The sequence below is a fragment of the Scleropages formosus genome, chromosome 5, assembly GCF_900964775.1.
Source record: "Scleropages formosus chromosome 5, fSclFor1.1, whole genome shotgun sequence".
In the NCBI taxonomy this organism is placed as follows: Eukaryota; Metazoa; Chordata; class Actinopteri; order Osteoglossiformes; family Osteoglossidae; genus Scleropages; species Scleropages formosus.
Genome location: NC_041810.1, coordinates 16,420,055 through 16,442,197, shown reverse-complemented (window position 1 = coordinate 16,442,197; position 22,143 = coordinate 16,420,055). Strand labels below are relative to the sequence as shown.

General features: G+C 43.6%; 1 protein-coding gene across 1 annotated transcript in view; it reads right to left on the bottom strand.

The window, feature by feature from the left end:
• gabra2b (gamma-aminobutyric acid type A receptor subunit alpha2b) overlaps nucleotides 1–20,601 on the bottom strand; it is a 53,581-nt gene extending 32,980 nt beyond the window's left edge. The window contains exons 1-4 of the mRNA XM_018759562.1: nucleotides 20,392–20,601; nucleotides 19,485–19,570; nucleotides 16,290–16,405; nucleotides 5,956–6,023 (exon numbers count right to left, since the gene is read on the bottom strand). Of these exons, the coding sequence (XP_018615078.1) occupies nucleotides 5,956–6,023; nucleotides 16,290–16,405; nucleotides 19,485–19,570; nucleotides 20,392–20,601 (480 nt within the window). The remainder of the gene's footprint in view (nucleotides 1–5,955; nucleotides 6,024–16,289; nucleotides 16,406–19,484; nucleotides 19,571–20,391) is intronic.
• Nucleotides 20,602–22,143: the final 1,542 nt, after the last annotated feature.

Sequence of the window (22,143 nt, the reverse complement as noted above, 5' to 3'; positions counted from 1 at the left end):
CCGCAGCGCCTTGCCCGAGTTCTTTACCCGTGTGTTTTCCTCCTGCTCGGCTCCTGGACCCCGTGCCTCTCCCTGACGATTCTCCTGCTTGCCCCTCTGGTTATTCCTGCTACCGCATCTGAGTCCGTCGGCTGGATTCCCGAGTTTGGCCATGACAGCTACGTTGCTCTCTCTGACCAAAATCCTGTTTCTTGAACAGTTTTTCATTTTGATCTGCCTACGTTCTATAAAAAACACTTAAATTGTAATTCAGGCAAGGGTTTCAGTCTCTGACAAGCAACATTTTTAATAATTCACAAGACAAAACTGGTGGCGGAATGTAACCCCCGCATGCGGCGGGAAAGCCGAGAGCGAGTCCATTTCACAACTGTAAAAAAAAAAAAAAAAAAAAAAAAACGGACGATATTTAAGGGAGAGAGGGGAAAAAAATGTCACGCAGAAGAGATGTGCAGAGCAGCTCCTGGGAACTCAGGATGGGGCGGAAAAGGAACAAGCGTTACTTTGAAAAGCAGTGAAAAATATATCAAAGAAGGAGGTATAGCGGGCGCTGCTGAGAAATACATTATCACAAAAGGGAAAAACATAACACTGGATCCCTTCTCTCTCTCTCTTTATATTTTCCCCCAATGAACATAGCAGAAACCCCAAAATTGGATAAATTATAGATTCACTGTATCTCTTTTTAGATGCCTCTGGTTTATAGATGTCCCCCCACCTTTTATTCCCAGCACTTGAGCACAAAACGAATGAGAGATTCCGAGACATCCGTTACATGAAGCATGAAGTGGGCATGGGGCAATGGAGGAGAGGTTTAAACAGCACGCAGGTATGGAGTCTGAGAATAGAGGAGATGACTGTGGAGGGAAGTTCAAGTCTTTGAGGGAAAATTATCTAAGAAAGACATTGCTTCCAGATTTAGTGTTACACAGAGCACCGCCGACCGGCTATTAAAAGACTCAAAGCCCAATATTTGGGATAATAAAAATAAAATCAAGCAAAAGTGTAGATGCTGGAGTGTACAAGGATTGTTACCGTTGTTGTATCACACATAGGTATTTCCACATTCACAGAGAGCAAAACCCAAACCCTGATACTGCACCTTCCCATCCAATGTATTTTAATGTGGAAGTCAAAAATACATTTCACATTAATGTAGTACTTCAGAAATGTGTAGTTCTGTGTTTTTTCAGAATAGTTTTCATACTTAAGTTAACGTTTAGCATTAGATTTTAAAAAGGGGAATTAAAAAAAAATACATTTCTTTAATTTACTTATGAATTTCCTGCACTTTACAAAATCTATCTGAACCATTGCTCTTTGTCAGTAAAATTACTGAGTTGTATAAATGGGTAAATAATTGTAACCTTAACACTGTAAGTCGCTTTGGAGAAAAGTACCAGCTAAATGAATAAATGTAAATGTACATGTAAATGTCTTGTGGCAATGAAACACTAGTGGGAAGATGCAAATCAGAGTAGCAATCAAGGCCCCGTCCTGCTGAGTCGAGGCTAAGTAACTGGGGCATCCTGACCAGAAAACCACATTATAAGTAGTCTACACCTGGTTACCTGGGGAACCCTGTGAGCACATTATCCCTTATAGGTGCATTACAGCAGCCACCCATGATGACAAATTATGTACAAAGTGGCAGTTAACTAATTGAAAGGGAGAGAAGTCATTATTTTCCACTTGAAAAATCTGCCAACATGATGACTACGTGGAAAAAGCTAATGATATCTTGTCATGTGATGAAATCATACAATTTTTTTTTTTTCTCACTGAGACCTATATAAGCAATAAGTCAATTTCCGTTGTGACCAGCAGAGCGTGTAAGAACGTGTAATTGCCCCCCACCACAAATCCCTGCTTCCTTGATGAAGCTTTGAAGAGGACGAGTGAATGACTGATGCCTCATGGGAAAATGATAATCACCCTGCCTTGTCATAAATTTGCTGCTATGTTTATAGATGAACACATTAATATAAAAGATGTTATGTCCTGACAGCATTATTTCCATAAACTTGTTACCAATGATTGGTGCCTGATATTTCTGTGGGCTTCTTTGGGTGCTATTGCTTTCTGAATTACCTGACCTTTATGTAAATGAGGTTGACAGGGTCATTTTTTTACCATGCCGTACACTTTCCCCATTCCTCTCACAACCTCAGTCGTGACTCATCTGCACTTGAATGGAAAATGCAACAACAGGACAATATGAACAGCAATCACCCGACTCAAAAAGAGCAAACGGCTTTCTACATAATTCTGAAAGCAAATCACATATAAGGATTTTGTTTTTCATTTCTGAAAACACTGAAATCTGCAACAATAAAACCATATTTTGTAATACTTTTACATTTTAACTTGTACTCTCTCAATCTGAAAGGCTATCTGTGTTATAATGTTAAGAAGGTTATTTGCTGGGTATTCACATGTAATTCATGGCCCTCGTGACAGCTATTTTGCTCTCCTAATGTAATATTCTTTTTCGTGAACTTCAAAAGAGCACAAATTGGGAAAATGATCTTTACAAATAAGTAGCACTATTACTGTTTTTTTCTTTCTTTCTTTTTCTTTTTTACTTTATTATGAAACATAGAAGGCTGCAGATTGGGTGCCTTGTGCCACCATGCTACCAGGTGTTGTCAGTGTTTCATCGAGAAAGGAGCCCTGAAGTCCAGACTATACACGCTGGTAGAGCACAATCGTCTCCTGCCCACTTTCCAGTTAGCAGAGAGACCCAGGCAGCCAGCTATTAACCCCAGAGTCGGGGGTGAAGACATTTTACCTCTACAAAGGTCAGGGAACTCTCCACTGTCCTCTAAAAGCTTCCAGAAACAAGACTACAGAAGGGAGTAAGTCCTCAAGTAGTGTGACATGGAGAGAATGCCACCCACACTTGCTCACATTGTTTGAAAATGCAGCATCGGTTTGAAGAATTATTGCTTTCTGTCCATCTTAAAAAAAAAAAAATGTAGATAGCAGATGGTGTACAGATGGTTAGAGTGAATGGTTGAGTTGTAATTACAATGCACTAATATACAAAGTATATTTGAATATTTTAATATTCTAAGTCTATTAAAATATATTAAATTCAGATTGACGATAGCACATCTATATAATTCTAATACAATGTCAGCACCATTTCACTTTTCATCCCCAAGCTAAGGGTGGTAAAATTTAAGAAAAAATCTGTGCTTACTGCCCGTCATTAGCGCAGACTGATTTAAAGAAGGCTATTATAAATCAGTGCAGAAACTGTGACACACAAAGGGTAATGAGACATTTGAGGTGCATGTCGGAGAGATGTAGTGAGTTATACGAGGAGCCTAGTGTTCACTAGCTTGTAGAGACAGCATTGAGTAAACATCTACAGACATTGCGTCCGAATCGTTTTCGCAGCCGGGGTGTTGCATTTAAGCATGGGCAACTGTTGAATCCTCCTGGAATAGTGCGGCAGGCCCTAGCCAGACGATACATTCTTAATGTTACATGAGGCAAGAGAATTACCCTGCCTCTTTAATGCTGGGGAAGTTAAAAAAAAAAAAGAAAAAGAATGGAATCTAGGCCTTCAAATTGTCCCCTAAGGATGATATGTATTTTCAGCAAGATGGATATTAACCCTGCTTTTCTGGGTTAGTGTCTCAGAGTTTCCCACCACTCTGTTAAAAATCCTTCAAATGACGAGAGCGAAACGAATAATGAACTTGCTTTTCGCATTTGGGCACAATTTTGTGATGGCAGATGCAACATAGGTGGGGGTGGGGGGCTGGCTGGTAGCATGGTGGTTAGAGTTGTTGCCATGCAATCTAAGAACCCAGGCTTAAACTGTATTCCTGCTGTAGTACTTTTGATCAAGGTACGTACCCTGAATTGATACAGAGGAAATTACTCAGCTGTATGAATAAGTACGTCATTGAGAGTACCTTTGCGAGACTATAATTTGCCTTGAACAAAAGCATCACCTAAATATATAATGTTGTGTTATTAATTATTTAAAAACTGTTCTCAAGTTGCTAGGTGACAGAATACTTGTGGTTAAACATCAGATCCTTTTGTCAGTAGTTCCAACACTTTCTCGCCTGTGGACAATTAAGGCCCAATTGAGAAACTCCCAGAATAAACATTACTTCAGATATTAAATAAATAAAAAAATAAACGGGCAGAACGGTGGCACAGCGAGTAGCGCTGCTGCCTCACAGGGACTGGGTGATGTGAGAGGATATGAGTTTGATCCCCACTCAGTCTGTATGGAGTTTGCATGTTCTCCCCACATCTGTGTGGGTTTCCTCTGGGTGCTCTGGTTTCCTCCCACAGTCCAAAGACATGCTGTTCAGGTTCCCGAATAGTGTGTGAGTGACAGAGAGTGTGTTCCACTGGTGTATGGATGAGTGACCCAGTGTAAGTAGTGTATGTAGCAGTGTAAGTCACCTTGGTGAATAAGGTGTGTGGGCTGATAACACTACATATAGTTCATTGGAAGTCGCTTTGGAGAAAAGCATCTACTAAATAAATAAAGGTAAATGCTAAAACATTAACACCCCTTCAGTAAGTAATTTAATAACGCGGATGCAAAAAGTACACACAACCTTTCACCTTTAATGAAGTGCGCTTTGTTTACACCTCATTACTTTCGTTGCTTTTCTGTTCCTCTAATATGTTTACCTTCTCCAATGAACTACTTTGAGATGTACTTGCATTTCGATTATGCTGTGATTTGATTACAGTTCAGTGACCAAACATGCAAATTTCCACATAATATTACATCAATCTAAGCTCCGCCAAGGACCTACTCTGAGTCCCTTTAGTGAAAGTACCTCTGATCTTGCAAGACAGTGCAGCGCGCGCGCACACACACACACACACACACACACACACACACACTTTCAGAACTGCTTGTCCCATACCGGGTCGCGAGGAACCGGAGCCTACCCGGCAACACAGGGCGTAAGGCCGGAGGGGGGGAGGGGACACACCCAGGATGGGCCGCCAGTCCGTCGCAAGGCACCCCAAGCGGGACTCGAACCCCAGACCCACTGGAGAACAGGACCCCGGTCCAACCCACCGCACCCCCTATATAATAATACTAATAATAATAATAATAATAATACTAATAATAATAACAAAAATGTCATTTTTACATTTCAGCAAACTAATTCCCAAAACTGTCTAATTCCCTGTTAATTGTGTTATTGATAGGCTACTTATACAATGTGTACCGGCAAAAACTGGTGAATAAGGTGTGCGGGCTGATAACACTACATAGTTTCCACTGGAAGTCGCTTCGGAGTAAAGTGTCTGCTAAATAAATGAATGAAAATAAATAAAGTGTCCACTCATTCGTGGGGATTTGAATATTCTGTCAGAGCTCTCAAATCTAACAGTGTGATTTCGTTTTCCACTAAAATAATTCCTGCGCATCGGTGTGTGTGCGTGTGCGCGCGTGTCCATTTGTGTGACAATCATAATTTCCCAAGCGCGCGCAACTGAATGGCAAGAAACCCTCACCTTAAAAAAAAAAAAATAAATAAATAAAAAAAAAAGCAACGACACCATAAATGAAGTAAACAAAGCATGTTTTATATGCGCCACAGTGAGGGAGGTTTCCAAACGCATTAAACCTCAAGCGAGATGAGCACGACGCAGGCTGAGGTAATGTGCGGTGAAATTAAACTCACATTCAATTAAAGATCAAACCCCGCTTTTTAAACCATGTCAGACTAATCTGTGCGTCGTTCCGGCACACGACACGTGGATTTCATTTGACACAAGGCTCATTTGTGACTGATTATCCTGCTGGTGTCACACACCTTTTAAGCGAGAAACCTTTTGCGCCGGACATGGAAAAGGAGAAAATCTGACTGGGCCAACACAACTGGGAAGGATCGTAACCGCTTATAGACAACATCTCATGAGCTTAGCATCATCTTGGATGTCAGTCGAAACGCAACTCACCATGTCTGTGTCCGACACTGGACCGAAACTGGTGACGTAAATATTGGTCTTCACTTCCGTGACTCGGTCTGCAGAAACACAGCAATTTTCACGTCAATAAGTTTGCATTTGGTCGACTGAACAATAACAGCAGCATCTTCAGTCACCGTGTCGTGTGTGTGTGTGTGTGTGTGTGTGTGTGTGTGTTCCAGGAATCGTAAGCAGAGCTGTCGCGCACTTTTTTTGGTCAAACACTAAGAAATCAGTCATGTTTTTGCTTGAGCAACTGCCTGGAAAATGAATCCCTAACATTCCCTCCTAAGGTTCTGAATAATTTTTGTCTCAATACCCGTGCTCGGATGTCACGGCTGCCGTTGCAATATCCTGTTCGGATCTAAACCTGTGTGAGTTTTAATGCCACAGGTCTCTCCAAGTTTGTTAACCTATCTGCCTGTGAAATCGTGTGTGAGCGGTGGGGCCGTCCCTATCAGCGTGTGGCCTGTCAGTTGGGAACACCCCTGTGTACACAACAACAGTCTGATCTGCTTTTATACATTACACACACACACACACACACATTTTCAGAACCGCTCGTCCCATACGGGGTCACGGGTAACCGGAGCCTAACCCGGCAACACAGGGCGTAAGGCCGGAGAGGGAGGGGACACACCCAGGACGGGACGCCAGTCCGTCGCAAGGCACCCCAAGCGGGACTCGAACCCCAGACCCACCGGAAAGCAGGACTGTGGTTCAACCCACTGCGCCACCGCACCCCCTGCTTTTATACATTATTATTTTTTTATTTTTTTTCCTTGAACAAGGCTGTGCGCCGCCATGAACCTGGCAACTCCGGTCTCCTGTCTTTTCTCTGTTTTACTACCTCCAACATGCAGTCGCTGGGTATAAACTGACCTATACTCACAGAGAGACCCTATGAGCCAAATGCATGTAAGTAACACAGTGAAAACTGGCCACTGATTAGTTGACAGGAGGTTTATTGTGCAATTGCTTATTAATATGTGTCCTGCAGAGTCACAGCCCCATTTCCAGCTTTGAACTTGATACAAATGCCAGCTTGGTAAGGGTTCTCATTTAGTGTTTTCCCTTTAATAAATAAAAAGAAAAAAAAATCAATTTTGTGTTATGCTGTTTTAGAGACACTCTACCTCATTGACAGTGCACATAAAAATTTTAAGTCTTCAAAATTTTATTGCATCGAAATGAACAGACGTGTCTCGACACTTAAGCATTTTTCGGGAGCTATGTGTCATAAACAAAAAAAGGTTTGCTGCACTGTGTATGCTGTTGTTATATCTGGGGTGCAGCACCCTTCTTTAAGTCTAAGTCAAACCAGCAAAAAGAGTATAACTGTATATAAAGCCAAAAATGGAAAAACAACTGAGTACTCAAAAAAATAAATAACACACACTTTCTGAACCGCTTCTCCCATACAGGGTCAGGGGGAACCAGAGCCTACCTGGCAACACAGGGCGTAAGGTGAGGGGACACACCCAGGACAGGGCACCAGTCCATAGCAAGGCACCCCAAGCGGGACTCGAACCCCAGACCCACCGGAGAGCAGGACCCGGTCCAACCCGCTCTGCCACCACGCCCCCCAAATAAATAATAAAAATAATAATTAAAAAAAACACTCACAGCAAATTCAAATCTCCAAACAATGGACAATTTCTTTGTTCTGAGCCCTTGATAAAGGTACTTACCCTAAACCCATTAAGTAAAAATTGCATGGCTTTGCAAATAGGTAAATCACTGCAAGCAGTGAACAAAAGTACCATAGTATGTTGCCTTGGACAGTGGAATCAGCTAAATAAACACATTCTTGCATTCTTGTTCTCTCTACGTCAGTATTATTGTGCTGCTCGGCATCTAAACAGGCGCTCCAGCTTGGTTATTCTTGAGGCGCTATCAGTCTACCTGCTGAGACAGGGCTGCTTATTAGAGACTTGAGAAAAGCCCCCGTCTTGGGTTTTGACGCCTTCTGTAAAGGAACAGAGCGCTTCTTGGATTTCAAAAGCGCTGCTTACGCAGGTACATGTTTATGTCATCGAGAACATCTGATCAGACTCGTGTCCTTCCACAGCACATCAGCACAGCTGTCCCGTTTGGCTGCTGCTCTAAAATAAACATCTGCAGAGGTAGCGTTCTCCCCGGCAGGGACAGAGCACGACGACAGGCTCAGCGAGCATCACCACGCGGCTGCCCTGCGCTGTGAAGGTTTTTCCCGACACGTCCTTTCAGTGTTGCTCAAGTAAATGGTGCCGCGGAACTGATGGAAGAAGCCCTGGGGGCCCTGCAGAAAATTAGCGCTGCGGCTGAGCGCTCAATTAGCCGGCCCCACGGGACGTGCGAAATCCGTCCCCGGTGCCTTCCCTGTTCTGGCTGGAATCCGCGTCCGGCCAAGACCCCATCGGAAACACAAGACCTCAACTTAACCGTGCAGACCAAACAAAATGCACTCATGGAACTGCTGGGCGTGGGGGTGGGTGGCAGTCCCTGGAATGATGCTCAAGGGTTAACCGATTGAGGAGTAACCAGCTTGCTCCCGCTGCCAAATGACAATGGTGGCGAATGCTTACGGACTGACTTGGCTCGAGTCACGGAGCTGCTGAAAGTCGGTGCCGCAGCTTTCCGGGGATTACACCACCCCTGGGTTCTCACATTTGTTCACGTTGTAAATCAATATCACGACTATGAGCGAATTGTTCAGTTCAGTCTTGTGAAATAAAACCCCTTCTACGCTAATATGAAGAGAAACAAAGCAACCACTGAGTCGAGGAAACACATTATGAATGCTTATCTTTGTTGCTTATCCATATTCAGCAGCAGATGAACTGGCCACTGTTATCTTATGGAGCAGTACTTCTAGAAGGGTCAGTGTCTTTATACTCAGCATCTACCTCTCTTCTCTCGATGAAAACAGCGGCGGTTACTCGAGCGCCCCTGAAAAACACCCACTGTGAGAAAAAATTACACATGACCTCTTTGGTGCAAAGACCTCATTCGAAACGTATTTATCATGAACACCAGATCCCAAGGAGGTGATATAGCAGTAGTCCTCGGTATCCCATAATGCTCTGACCGCTATTGTTCATGAATGGGTGAGCCAGCATTGTTTTTGGGGTGATCAGCAGGTTCTAGGGTTCTGGTCTCGGCAAAATTAAGCATTTCTGGGTGTTCCTGGGTGCAATCATTACTCTGCAGAAACAATGACTGCTAAACATGAGCCATCTCTTCACTACCTGTCAATCACTTATCTGAAAGGAGCTTACCAATACATGGGACCCTTTAGTTTTGTACTATACAGTGGTGCTTGAAAGTATGTGAACCCCTTGTGTGCCTTAGTTTTACTGTGAGATCATTATTTAGTGAGAATCAGTCTTTCTCATGTGACATAATAGGTGTAAAATGACCAATTCCATATGTTGCTTTAGGGGAAATCATGTGTGTAGTAGAAACACACAAGTAGTGCAGGTGCAAAAATAAGTGAAGCCCAAGTTGTACTGGTTACACGAAGTAGGTTAATAGAATCAGGTGTGTAAATCATCATCCTTTATTAATTTTATAAGTCAAACACATACAAAGACTACAAGCGCTTATCCCGAGCAGGGTCGCGGCAAACCAGAGCCTAAGGGCGCAAGGCTGGATGGGGAGGGGACACACCCAGAGTGGAACACCAGTCCGCCGCAGGGCATCTCCAGCAGGGCTTGAGCCCCAGGCTTGCCACACAGCGAGCACCGGCCAAACCCGCTGCGCCGCTGCGCCGCCGCCGCCCCCCCCCCCCCCATTTTACACAGGAATAATGACCGACCCTATAAGGTTCACATAGTTTCAAGCAACACCGTAAACTTATTCTGGGCCAAACCTGGTAAAATCCTACCACCCTTCACGTAAAAAGGCATGAATAGCGTGAAAATCAGCATCACCTTGCAATCAGACGGTTCTGGGTTTGAATCTAATTTCAGCGCCCCTGAGTAAAGTGCTCACCCTGCATCGATCCAGTGAAAATTACCCCGCTGAATAAATGGGTAAATAACTCTAAGAGTTTTTCTGTACAAATGACTAACTGATTACCGAAAAATTATTAAACAGCGGTAATAAAGTGTTGTCCTCATCAACACTCCGACGTATCAGTATGATAAAGCCCGCATTTCCAAAACACAAACATTTAAGCTCGCAACGGGTCTTTTTCACATCATCGTCGCAGTCTCACTTAAAATTAGGATGCTCCCGTGCGTCGACCCATGGGGCTCCACAAAGGGCACACGCTGTGAGCGACTGCTTCTCGTTTGCTTTGCAAACACCCTCGCAGGACGCCCTGCGTGCTGCGCTTCCCCGTTTAAATCGTGCAGTCACGGTTCTGCATGCCGCCTGTATGGCAGCAAGCCATAAATCTGCCTCGCAAGTGGGACAAAGGAGGCTGTTGTCATGGCGCCAGAGGACACGGCAAGGCTCGGGGAAGCACGTGTAACACGGGGGTTCCTCAGCGTGCACGTGAGGCTTCTCTGGGCCAGAGGACTCGCCCTCCCGGACCTGCCTGGCCTCCACCCATCAGCGCACCTCCTCATCAGCACCATCCACACACCCATCGCTCACGTCTGAATGCTCACACACACACACATTCACAGATGTTCTGTGGTGCTTGGAGAGTTGGTGCTGGTGGGATTTCTGATGAAACCAAGCATCCCACATTGCCAAACACACACACACACACACACACACAGAGCTAAGGCACAAAAACAATCTCTAAAAGCATGGATTCGTACCAAAGACACATTCTTCCTACCCCCACACACTTTCTCACTTATGCAACCATACTCAGTCCTATTAGTGTGTTACAGGCTGAAATCGCTGTGAACACGACGCTCCAGTCTCAGGTCCCTCCGCGGCCGCTAATGGAAGGCGGCTAATGGGTGATAACCAACCGTGGAGAAGTAAAGAGATTTCAATGAGGCTGTTTATCACGAGGCCCATGTCTTCTCATTGGGTCCGGGGGCACTGTAACACGGCAAAGCTACTGTCTGCTGCTCACCTGAGGGATGCGTACACACTCCTGTCGAGGTAATTAGTACTGTGAGAGCAGACCGGCTGAAAGGGTCACTGTGTTTAGGGGGACAGACAGTGCCACCGTTTCCCAGAGCCAAGCTGGAGCACTGATGAATGGCTTACTTTAACAGTACAACAAATACCTGCTGTCCTTCTGGTGTCCCTTCCCTTCCCTTCCCTTCCCTTCTCAGCCCAGCCCATCTTAGAAGCAAGGTGTCAGACAGGGTACACCCTGGACTGGACACCAGTCCATCATAGGGCAATCATTCACACTCGTTCACTCGTACACACTATGGACAACCTAGAGATTCTAGTCCATCTGAAATGCATGTCTCTGGACTGTGAGAGGAAACCAGAGCACTAGAACAAAACCTGCTCAGACAGAGCGAGAACATGAAAACTGCACACAAACTGAGCTGTATTGAAAACCATGTGCAAACCTGGAGCCCAGGAGCTGCGAAGGACCATATCTTTCAGCTGTGCCACTGGGACCCTGGTCATTTCAACAAATATTTAGCACCGTAGATGTCATGGTCCATCGTGTGTATGAATTCAGCATTTTTTAAAGCATTTTTTTCTTTTTATTCATGCTGATTTCAGACTTGTGCTTGGACCTTGTTTACCAATGTCAGCTTTATGACAGGTGCCTCTGTGAACCTCTCAGTGAATCATCGCTGCCTTTGAAGATGTCAACACAACGTCCCGGTGGATATTTAAATCCACACTCATACTTCTGAGTGGTGCTTACAAAAATTTCTTTGTTTCATATTTTCACGCACATTAAATTTTTTTTTCTTTTTTTTTTTAACATTTTGAAAACTATTCCACCCAAGAGGGAAAAAAAAATAAGAACAAAATGGTTTGCTCATTTTTGCCATCATCACCACGGCATTCTGAACTGCTGGGAACACAAAATTCCACCTTTGCCTTCAAAACGCATTCTCTCCGGAGGACAAAGTGGTCAATTAAATGTGGAATTTTCCAGCTCTACGCTGAGCTGCATTGTTTAGCAGGTGCCAGGTGTTTCCTGGTGGATGCGGTTGAGACGCGGGAAAGCAGCTGAAGGAGGTAGCAGAGGAAGCATGGCGAGTGAAAAACGTCTCTTTGCGTTGGGGAAGGGTGTCCGCAGGGGCAACGCAGTGAGGGAGGGGGTTCCCAGTCCATTTCACTGAGACAAATGGAAGGCAGGTAGGTAAAGGAGGTGACTCCTCCACACCACAGGGGTATCGGTTCATAGCCATTCCAAGCTGATAGGTCTATTTATGGGACCCCTGCTGGTGAACTATTAGGGTACCCTATAAATACAATGCAGGGTGTTATTATAGCCATTCATCATTCATCATTCTACCATATCCGTCTATATTTAAGAAAAAAAAGTATGGAAGTGCGATGCATATAGTAGTGAGAAAGTGGCAATTGCCTGTTTTGTTATTATAGTAAAGATTGATATATATGGTGTATTTGTGTGAAGTAAATATAAATGAAGTGCTCAGAACATGCATAAATGTAAAAGGTCAAATTAGTAGAAGGAAAATTAAACAGTAGTCTGAGCTGCCCTCATGGCTTGGTGTTATGGGTTTGCATGTGCAACTGTTTATGGTGAATTTGTGTTTTGACCGTCACAATGTCTCACGATATGCATGGAACAAATTGGTCAATTTGACCTTAGGAACATAATAATAACCAAAAATGCATCCTATATTGACTTAGATATAAAATCCCTCCATCGAGGTACTTGACCCCCAAGCAACTCCAGTAAAAACTACCTATGTGCATTAACTGCAACTTGCTGTAAATAGCTTAACATTGTCAGTCACTTTGGAGAAAAGCATCCGTTAAATTAATAATTGTAAAGGTGACAATATGCATATACAGGATAAACTGTTTTATAGGGCTTCCTGTGAAAGAAAGTGGAAACATGAATAGGACCTTATCTTGTCAGTGACCCCCTTAAAAAGCAAAACAATGAAGCGCTCAAGCCATCGAAGGAGTCATGATGAGGGACTTCGCAGTGAACCGAGACGGTCGCCGAGTGGAAGTAATTCCCCGGCACAGGGATGTGAGGAGAAAGTGTTTCTGTGCATTGCAATGTGGAGCAAGAGGCTACCGGGTGAGTCATCATCTCAGTCCCAGAAAAGCGCAAGTCAAAACAAAGGGACGGGTTGGCGACCCAGTTCGGAGGGGAGCTCCTCGTATCCAGACTGGGAAATCAGCCGGCGTTATGAAAACCTCAGCCGCTTGCACGCTGGTTGGGGTGATGAATTGAACAATGGCCCTTGTTTGAAAGCTGTACGTTTCATATTTTCTTCCTTTCACTATACCACCGCTGCCAAAATCCAAGGACCCGCTGTTGTCGTACCCATTCATCATCAAAGCACACTGCCTTCAACTTAAACCACAGAAAAGCGTCACAATTCTTATGATTTTTTCTAGGTGTGGTCTAGAGCATAGGTCATGCAGAAGGCGAGCGCAAACCCGCTTCCTCGTCCCTCTCCTGGGAAGCAGGACACTGACGTTTCCGTGGTCCACACTAAGAGGAGCTGAGGCGGACGACAGCGCTGGATTCAGACACTAAATGCAGCTAGACTATTTTGAAATTAAATAAAAAGCCTCAAGCACTCTGTCTGCGTCACAGCCAGTCTTCACAGAGCAAGAACACGGCAATCTGAAGCTCCCCATTCGAACCCACTTCTGCTGTAGTACCCTTAATCAAAGCACTTACCCTGAATTACTCCAGTAAAATTACCCTGCTATGTCAATAAGTAAATCACTGTGAAGCTGCTTATCAAACAGTATAATAATAACAATAATAATAATAATAAGAAGAAAAAGAAGAAGAAGAAGAAGAAAAATAATAATAATAATGGCATTGCTGATTTGACTGTTATTCCACATTCCCAAGGCATCCAAGTGCTTGTTTCTGCTTTGAAAATATGCAGCGATTGAATTGATCGTAATGATCAATATTGGCCACATAAAACATAGACTGCCAGCAAGAGCACTGTCATTGATGTATAACAAAGTGCTTTAGCAGTCATTACTGGTGTTGCTGTCCCTTCACATGCATCACACTGTACGTTGTTGTGGCTGGACAGCATCAGTAAGAATGGCGTCTCAGCCACTCCTGAGTGGACTGAAAGACACTTGTTGTGTCCTTCCTCCTCCTGTTCTCCTCCTCTTTTTGGATATGCTTTCCTGTTCCTGGCTCCTCCCCTTCAGTCTTTCCTGTTCTTGACTCCTCCTCCTTTTCCTCTACTATTCTTGGCTCCTCCCCTCCATGCTTTAGCATCCTTCCACCTCATAAGTCTCTTCCTTCTCCTTCTCCTCTTTCTTTGCTGTTCTTACAGTCTGTTCCTCCTGCTATCCTGGTCTTAGCTCCACCCTCCTCTTCAGTCCTGTTCTTCCCTATAGACCTTGGCAGCTGAACAACTGCTGCCCTTTCGCTTTGCCGTAGACAGTGAGGCCATCTCACCTAGGCCTGCAGGCACAGACCATTGAGGCCGACGCTGTGTGTTATCAGCAAAGCAGTCAGTGGCCATGACTCCAGCTGAATTCGTCTTAAAGACTCCTTTTCAAGCAGGAGTAAAACCCAGATAGGGTCAAGAACACCAGGTCTTCATGACACATAAGAAAAGCAAGTTTGAACTAAAGTTAGCTGTAAAGACTTGCGAAAACGAGGACAGTGCCAAAGCGGTGTTCTTTCTTCTGACAAAAACAGTCCCACACATAATGTTAGTCCAAGGAGGCAAAATCAGGCAGCTTCACATACACAAAAAAAAAGGAAAAAAGAAGAAAAAAAAAAAAACTGCGGTAAACAGCAAATCACAGTCATGGTGACAGAATCAGACGTCACTGGCTTTCAGAGTAACTCTTCAAATACACTCTCTATCCTTATTCCTCAAGCATGAAACTGCACTGCAGCAAGTTAAATGGTACAACGGTAGGCACTGAATGTTGACGTTGCCTCTGGAGCTGCTTTTGTGTCCCAAACTGGCACTCCAGGGTATCCTGGCATCAGTGCACATGTTTGAAGTCTAGGACCTGGGGTGCCCTGTGGCTCTGCTGACAGGTGAACGGAAACTCTAAAGCTGACATAGGCCGAAGAAAAGATCCAACGAGCGTGGGGCATAAACAGGCTCTAGAGTATATTGAACAATAAGTGTAATAAATAGTACATATACTGTGCAGGCCTGGTGATCTTACCGATCTCCCTAAGCTATTCTAACAACTGAATAAGCAGTGAAAAGTCATTCAGTCAAATTATCAATCTGGCCCCATTTATTATTCTAGTCCTGCAGGTTTTACATAGTACATTTTAATTAGTGTCTGGTCGACATCTAAAACACCATGTGATATCATATACAAAGTGCATTTGACACCAGGCCTCCGACTGAAACTCCTGTCTGCAGCGCACCTGAGCAGGTGTGACACCAAGTCTGTCGAGACATTAGTATTTATGGTACATCTGGACGTGAGTGGCAGCAAATCGACTATGCAACTCACATTCACTGCACAGCTGGATGCAGATGACACCGGGTGTGAAAAGAAGCTTTCATTTATGGCACACAGCGCACTGATTTTCTTACGCTCGTCACTTTTCTCCATCACAGCTCGCGCACGTTCAGAAATAGATACACGTATGCACCATATACATTATATGTATACAGAGATTGAAGTGTGAAGTCAGCCTGGTGGTTAAAGACTCAAATCCGACCCCTGAAAGCTCCCGATTTAAGTACCCAGAAGGACTCTGTGCTACTGCCTTAATGAATGTATTTAACTTGAATTGCTCAACATTTTTTTTTTTAAAATCCAGCGGTATAAACGAGAAAATTTGAGAGAAACTTTGAATAAAGGTTGTGCTAAAGAAGAACATATCATAAATCAAAGTGCTAGGAAAAGCCCTATTTTATGTAACAATACACCCACACACATTGACAGAAACCGCTTGTCCCGAGTGGGGTCGCAGCGAGCCAGAGCCGAACCCAGCAACACCGGGAGCAAGGCAGGAGGGAGAGGGGACACACCCAGGATGGGACGCCAGTCCACCACAAAGCATCCCAAGCAGGATTCAAACCCCAGACCCACCAGAGAGCAGGCACAGGCCAAACCCGCTACGCCACCACGCCCCCTGTAATAACTAACCCTTTAAGAATTTTACTTAAGAGTAGTCAAAACTGGCAGTCAAGTGATTTTTCTGAAAGTTCTGGTGCAAATGGGATGTTTAAAGCTATGAGAACAATTCCCTATGAGCAGTGGTGGGGAGGGCCGTGGTGGAACGACCTGCTCACCTCCCAATCCTGGTCTCAGGCGGTTATCGTAACCGTCCAGGAGCCTGTCGAGGATCCGTGTGAACAGGGTGATGTTGTTTTTGAAAGCATCTGCCGTGGCGTCAGCCTCCGCCAACCTGGAAGGAAAAGAGACACGTGAAATTGTTGATGTCTTTTTTTTTTTTTTTATTTTTAAAATATAATTTTTCTCAAACACAAGCAAGACATACACACATTTAATCTCTGCCTTTTTTGCATTTCAAATGAATATATTTGCTTATTTCATTTAAGTGTTTAATTGTTTTCACACAACCGTTTGACTAAATAGTTGTTCAGTAATAATTAGTCACTGAGGCCCAAGCAAATGTTAGATTTGTGCGGGATAAGAGAGGGAGGATTGTTTTATTGTTTTGGACTGATCTATAAGATTTCAGATGCAATACTGGCCAAGACCACAGTGAATCCAGAGCTTTTTACAGAGCTGGAGTTACACTCCTCCACTATCAAGGAACATCCATCCATCCATCCATCATCAGTTACTGCTTGTCCTGTGCAACATCATGGTTGTCTGCAGCCTATACTAGAAGCATGGGGTGTGAGACAAGGTAGACCCTCCATGGGATTCAGTTCCATCACAGGGCAATCATACACTCATTTACTCATACACACACACACACACACACACACACACACACACACACACACACACACTCATACATGCAATTTAGAGTCACCAGTTAATCTGAAACACGCATCTTTGGGATGCGGGAGGAACCCAAAGACTACATAAAGAGAACATGTAAACACCACACAGATCACGCAGGCTTCAAAGCCATGGTTGAACTTTACAGGCCAGGAGCTGGGAAGTAGCAGCACTACCTGCTGTGCCACGATGCCAGCCTATCGAGGACAGCCAGCTAATAAGCAAAACGAAGGAATTCAGTACTGTTGTTTCCACAGTGCTACACTCAGACCAGAGGGTGGGAGTGGAATGGTTGGGGGGGGGTCTTCCTTGTTCTTTCCTACAAAGTCAGACCTATGTGAATTGACCCTTCAAGGCACAGGATACCCCATCTTCAGCATGTGCACCACAGCTGGCAAAACACTTGTTCAGCAATAGTCAAGTCACACTCAGGCGTAATCCAACCTTTTATTTCATTTCAAATGTGTACTTATGACCCCCCTTCACACACATCATGCTGGCCTGAGTCTCCAGGTACGTGTTATGTGCCGCTCGGAGGCTGACAGCACTCAACTCCAAGGCACCGTTTCTTTCCCTCTCCTTTTCCCTTCTCTGTTACACCACCCACACTGATCAGAATCATATCTCTCCTTTACTTTCATCTCCAGAGAGCACAGCCACGTCCTGTCAAACCTTTTCTCCTGTCACGTCATTTCGTCTGACCAAAGTTGAGCATAATAATAATAATAATAATAATAATAGCAGTAGTGTGTTTAAGAGCATTATTAGAGCTGGAAGTACGGATGGTAGCACTAACGTTTTTAGTTTTTTTAATTTATGCTTTAAATCATATTAAAGACCCTTCTGTGTATAGCCAGTATAGAGAAGAAGAACGCATTTATTCATTTCAGGGCTCTGCCATCCTGTTGATGTGACCTATCACTCTTTTCCTTATTTATTCCGTGTTTTGACAAGCATCACACACACGAGGCTCCAGAGCTTCGTCACAGTGAAATATAGAGGGAGGCCATCACCTGTGTCAGCTGGGAGCGCCCTCCCTCACACAGTCTGAACAAAGAGCACGTCCAGGCCCTAAAGGTGCCCCGCTGTGGCTGGATGTGTCTTGTGCTAAAGACCTGTGTGTCATACTTCCTGCAATATGTCTGCAATTCCCAGCAAAACCGCTGCCAGACAAACATGTTGCTCCAAAAACAAAGCGTGCCTTTGCTGGTGTCTATCAGAAGGGTTTATCTACATACACCAGTGCACCACCCCCCCTTAAAAAATGTTATAGTAAATAAGCAGACTCTTTCAGTTCAATACTATTAGTCACTTGGAATGAAAGTGCTTCAAAATATTAATTTAGGTTCTCAGAGGCAATTCGAAGAGTAGTGGGCATATCATTGCAAAGAAAAGGGAGCAAAGACAGGAAATTAAATCTTTTCTTGCCATCATTGTTCTGATGTGCTGTGGTTTATCTTGATGAATTTTAAACACGGAATTAAAGTAAACAGACTTTTTGATGTTGTCATCATATTTTGCTAAATGAATATTTTGAATACATTAAAAGTTAGCTCTGAATATTGTGATTACATTAAACACGTGAAGACAAAAACTGTCTTAAAAAATAGGAGGAATTAACCTTTTCTGATAGTAATAAATGGTCTGTGGTTGAAGTGAGATCACATGAACACATCATACTCATCAAAATACTAGGTATTTGAAACTTTATCCCTTCCTGTAGCAATATTCTCATGGTAGAACAATGATCACATTACTTTCATTCAGATGTTTAACACCAATTATGGGCTAATAACACAAAATAAAAACAGAATTTCAATGTTCCAACATGGCTCTCCACTGTATTATAGAATGAATTATAGAAACAGTGAAGCAATATAGTAGTAGTGGTAGTAGTAGTAATAATAATAAGGAAAAATAATGAAAGAAATAAATTATTTCATAAATAAATAAATGTACTAGAGTATAATAAAATGCAGTATAATGTAATGCTTCATTTGAACTCGTGATATCAAGAAATACCCTTGACTCCAAATACCTTCTTGTGCTGCACTTAACCATTATTAAAAACAAACAAAAAAAAAATGTCTCTGAGCACGTTGCAGTCCATCCACGGCTCAGAAGCAGTGGAGCTGTCTGAGATCTCCACCTAGAGGAGTTCCATCCAAACGTCTCTAGAGCTCCAATGACTCCACCAAGCATCTCTCCCTCTCCCTCTCTCTCTCTCTGTCTTTCTCTCTCTCTCTCTCTCTCTCACACACACACACACACACACACTCCCCCTGACTCATGTTTCCCTCTTTTCCCCATGTCTTATCATACATTTATGTGACACATAAAGACACTTCCCTGAGATGTGTTTATGTCCTAAAACATTTAAGTGTGAATTTTAAATGGGACTACAGTATCAGGATCTGGTACACAGCGTGCTTTCTCGTTCCCTGGCATGATGTTGGTGATTATAATAAAAACACAGATACATAAACAGTAATAAGGTAAAGATTGACAGTTACCTGATGTGCCAGTGCACGGCTAAAGAAAGGCAGAGGAACAAGGAGTGAACAGTGATCCCGCTCTCCCTCATAGCTGGTGTTTCCACCTACACAAGTGAAGACAGGAGGCTGGCATCAGAGAGGAGTCCAGCTTCTACACCATCATTCCTCTCAATCATCAGTATCCACACACTGTTGCCATAGCTGCTCCAGGGTATTGATGACAATACTGATCACAGTACTGATCAGAGGAGATCAATGGGTCAATAGGAGATGTGCAGCGAACGCAAAAAGCAAGAAGAATCCATGCACTAATATGAAGAGGAATAAATGATATGACCATATATGTGTCCGTACAATAAACATTTTAAACCCTCCAGTGGGTAGTTGCAGATAATGTTCTTTATCTGTATAATAGTGAACCCTGGGAATTCCTGGGGTAACTTCAGATTTCTACTTCACTCACGTCATGTGCATCTCTTCTTTTCTTTTTTTCCCAGGGGGTGAATCCTCAGATAATATATTCCCTATTCCCGGAGAACCTGCTGTGGAAACCAGTTGTGTGTGGATGCGGTCCGCAGAGCAGCCTCCTTACCTCCAGCGAGGGAAGCCTTTTCCTCACGCTGATCGGGGGAAGATGCTGAAGTTGGACGCGGCAGCCCTCCGCCGGCGCTAAACACCCGTTTTGTGCTGGGAGAATGCCCTCGTAAAACGGGGTCCGGGGTGCAAAACAAGATCAAAAACAAAAACAAAAAAAAAAAGAAAGGAAAAAAGAAAAGAAAAAAAAATTAATTCATTAAACAAAAAAAGAAAAATGGTACTTGCGCCTCAAAAAAAAAAAAAAAAAAAAAAAAAGAAAAAAAAAAGAAAAAAAAAATCTGTGTAGTCTCCCGCAAATTGCGCGCATCTCGCGCTCTCCCGCACGGACCGCGCCGCTGTTGCGCCGAATACCCCCGTTGTCTCGACACCCTTGTTCACATCCCTCTGCCAGTTCTGAGCATCTCCGGGCTGCGAACAAAACTACAAAGAAGCGTGGCAGACGCAGGGTCCTAAAGCCAGCCCGGTTCAGCCCGCAGCATCCCGCCCGACCACCTGAGAACGCCGGCATCTGCCATCTGGCCATGGGTGCCTCTGCCATGCCTTCACACGCAGCTTATGACACACCTCAAAGGCAGTGTGTGGATTAATAACCGCACGCAGTGTGCATCCGTTTATACCATAGAAGAGCACTGAAAAAATATTCCACTCCTTCATCACTGATGGAAAATGGTTTGCGCACCAAGAGCCGGTGTTCCCTTCTGCCTCTTTTCTACCTACTTATGCACCACATGTGCTCACAGTCATGTGGCTCTGTCTTATAATGCAGTGTGCGCTACACCCTGGATCTTTGATTGTACTCCTGCAAACTTTATCTCAAATGTGTTGTGTGCATTCAATTTTGATTGTTTTCTGTCCCACACCATTTATTTAGCAGACACTTTTCTCCAAGGCAGCTTCCAATGAGCTCTATGTAGTGTCATCAGCCCACACACCTTATTCACCGAGGTGACTTACACTGTGAGATACACTACTTACACTGGGTCACTAATCCATACATCAGTGGAAGACACTCTCTCTGTCACTCACACACTATGGGGAATCTGAACAGCATGTCTTTGGACCATGGGAGGAAACCAGAGCACCCCAAGGAAACCCACACAGACACAGGGAGAACATGCAAACTCCACACAGACTGAGCAGGGATCAAACCTACACTCGCTCACACCACCCAGGCACTGGGCAACAGCAGCGCTACTCATTGTGCCACCCCAGTTACGTGTTTGGCGTGGGCACAGTGCTGACCACAAATAGCCCGGTACAGTGATACTGCAGTGCAAAATGGGATTGCGTCCTTTAATAGGAGTTTACACTGTTTAATTCCCATATGGATGGTAAAAGAAGACAGGTCATTCAATAGGAGACCTGGGTTTGACACAGTTATTTACCCTAAGTAATTAAATTGGCATCGTAAGTGATGGCAAAGAACAAACACAGTATGCATTATTAATCAGAAATCCCGCTTAAAAATAAGATGGCTTTCATCAGCACACGTTAGTTTCTGTTTAATTTACTTCAGACTGATGAGTGTGTGTGTGTGTGTGTGTGTGTGTGTGTGTGTGTGTGTGTCTTTGTGGGTGGTGTTAAATACATAGTGCTGACACGACAGGTTTGGGGATAACCTTACCTGTGATTTAAGGACCCCACACACAATTTTGTCTTATTTGTTAATGCATGTATTAGTTTTAGAGGTTTAGATTTCAGAGAACGTGTCAAAACTGTTTATTATTATTATTCTTCATTTTTTTGAGTCTTTGTCCAGAGCAACGTACAATTTAATAGGATCACATTATATAGTATTATATACAATATAGTATATAACTGTAAAATATATGCAAATATATATCATTCATATGGCAGGGTATTCCAACTGTGTGAGGCAGAATATTCCTGCTTTTGGAATCTCAAGCCTTCAAATTTTAAGTTGACGACCCAAGCAACTAACTATGTTTAACTGTGATGTAATTAACTGTTCTATAACTTAAACCTTTTATAAAAAAATAATAAAAGAGACCGAAATCAAACTGACAAGCATCAAACATGTTGTAATACTATGCGTTACTTAAACCAAACAATATTTTGG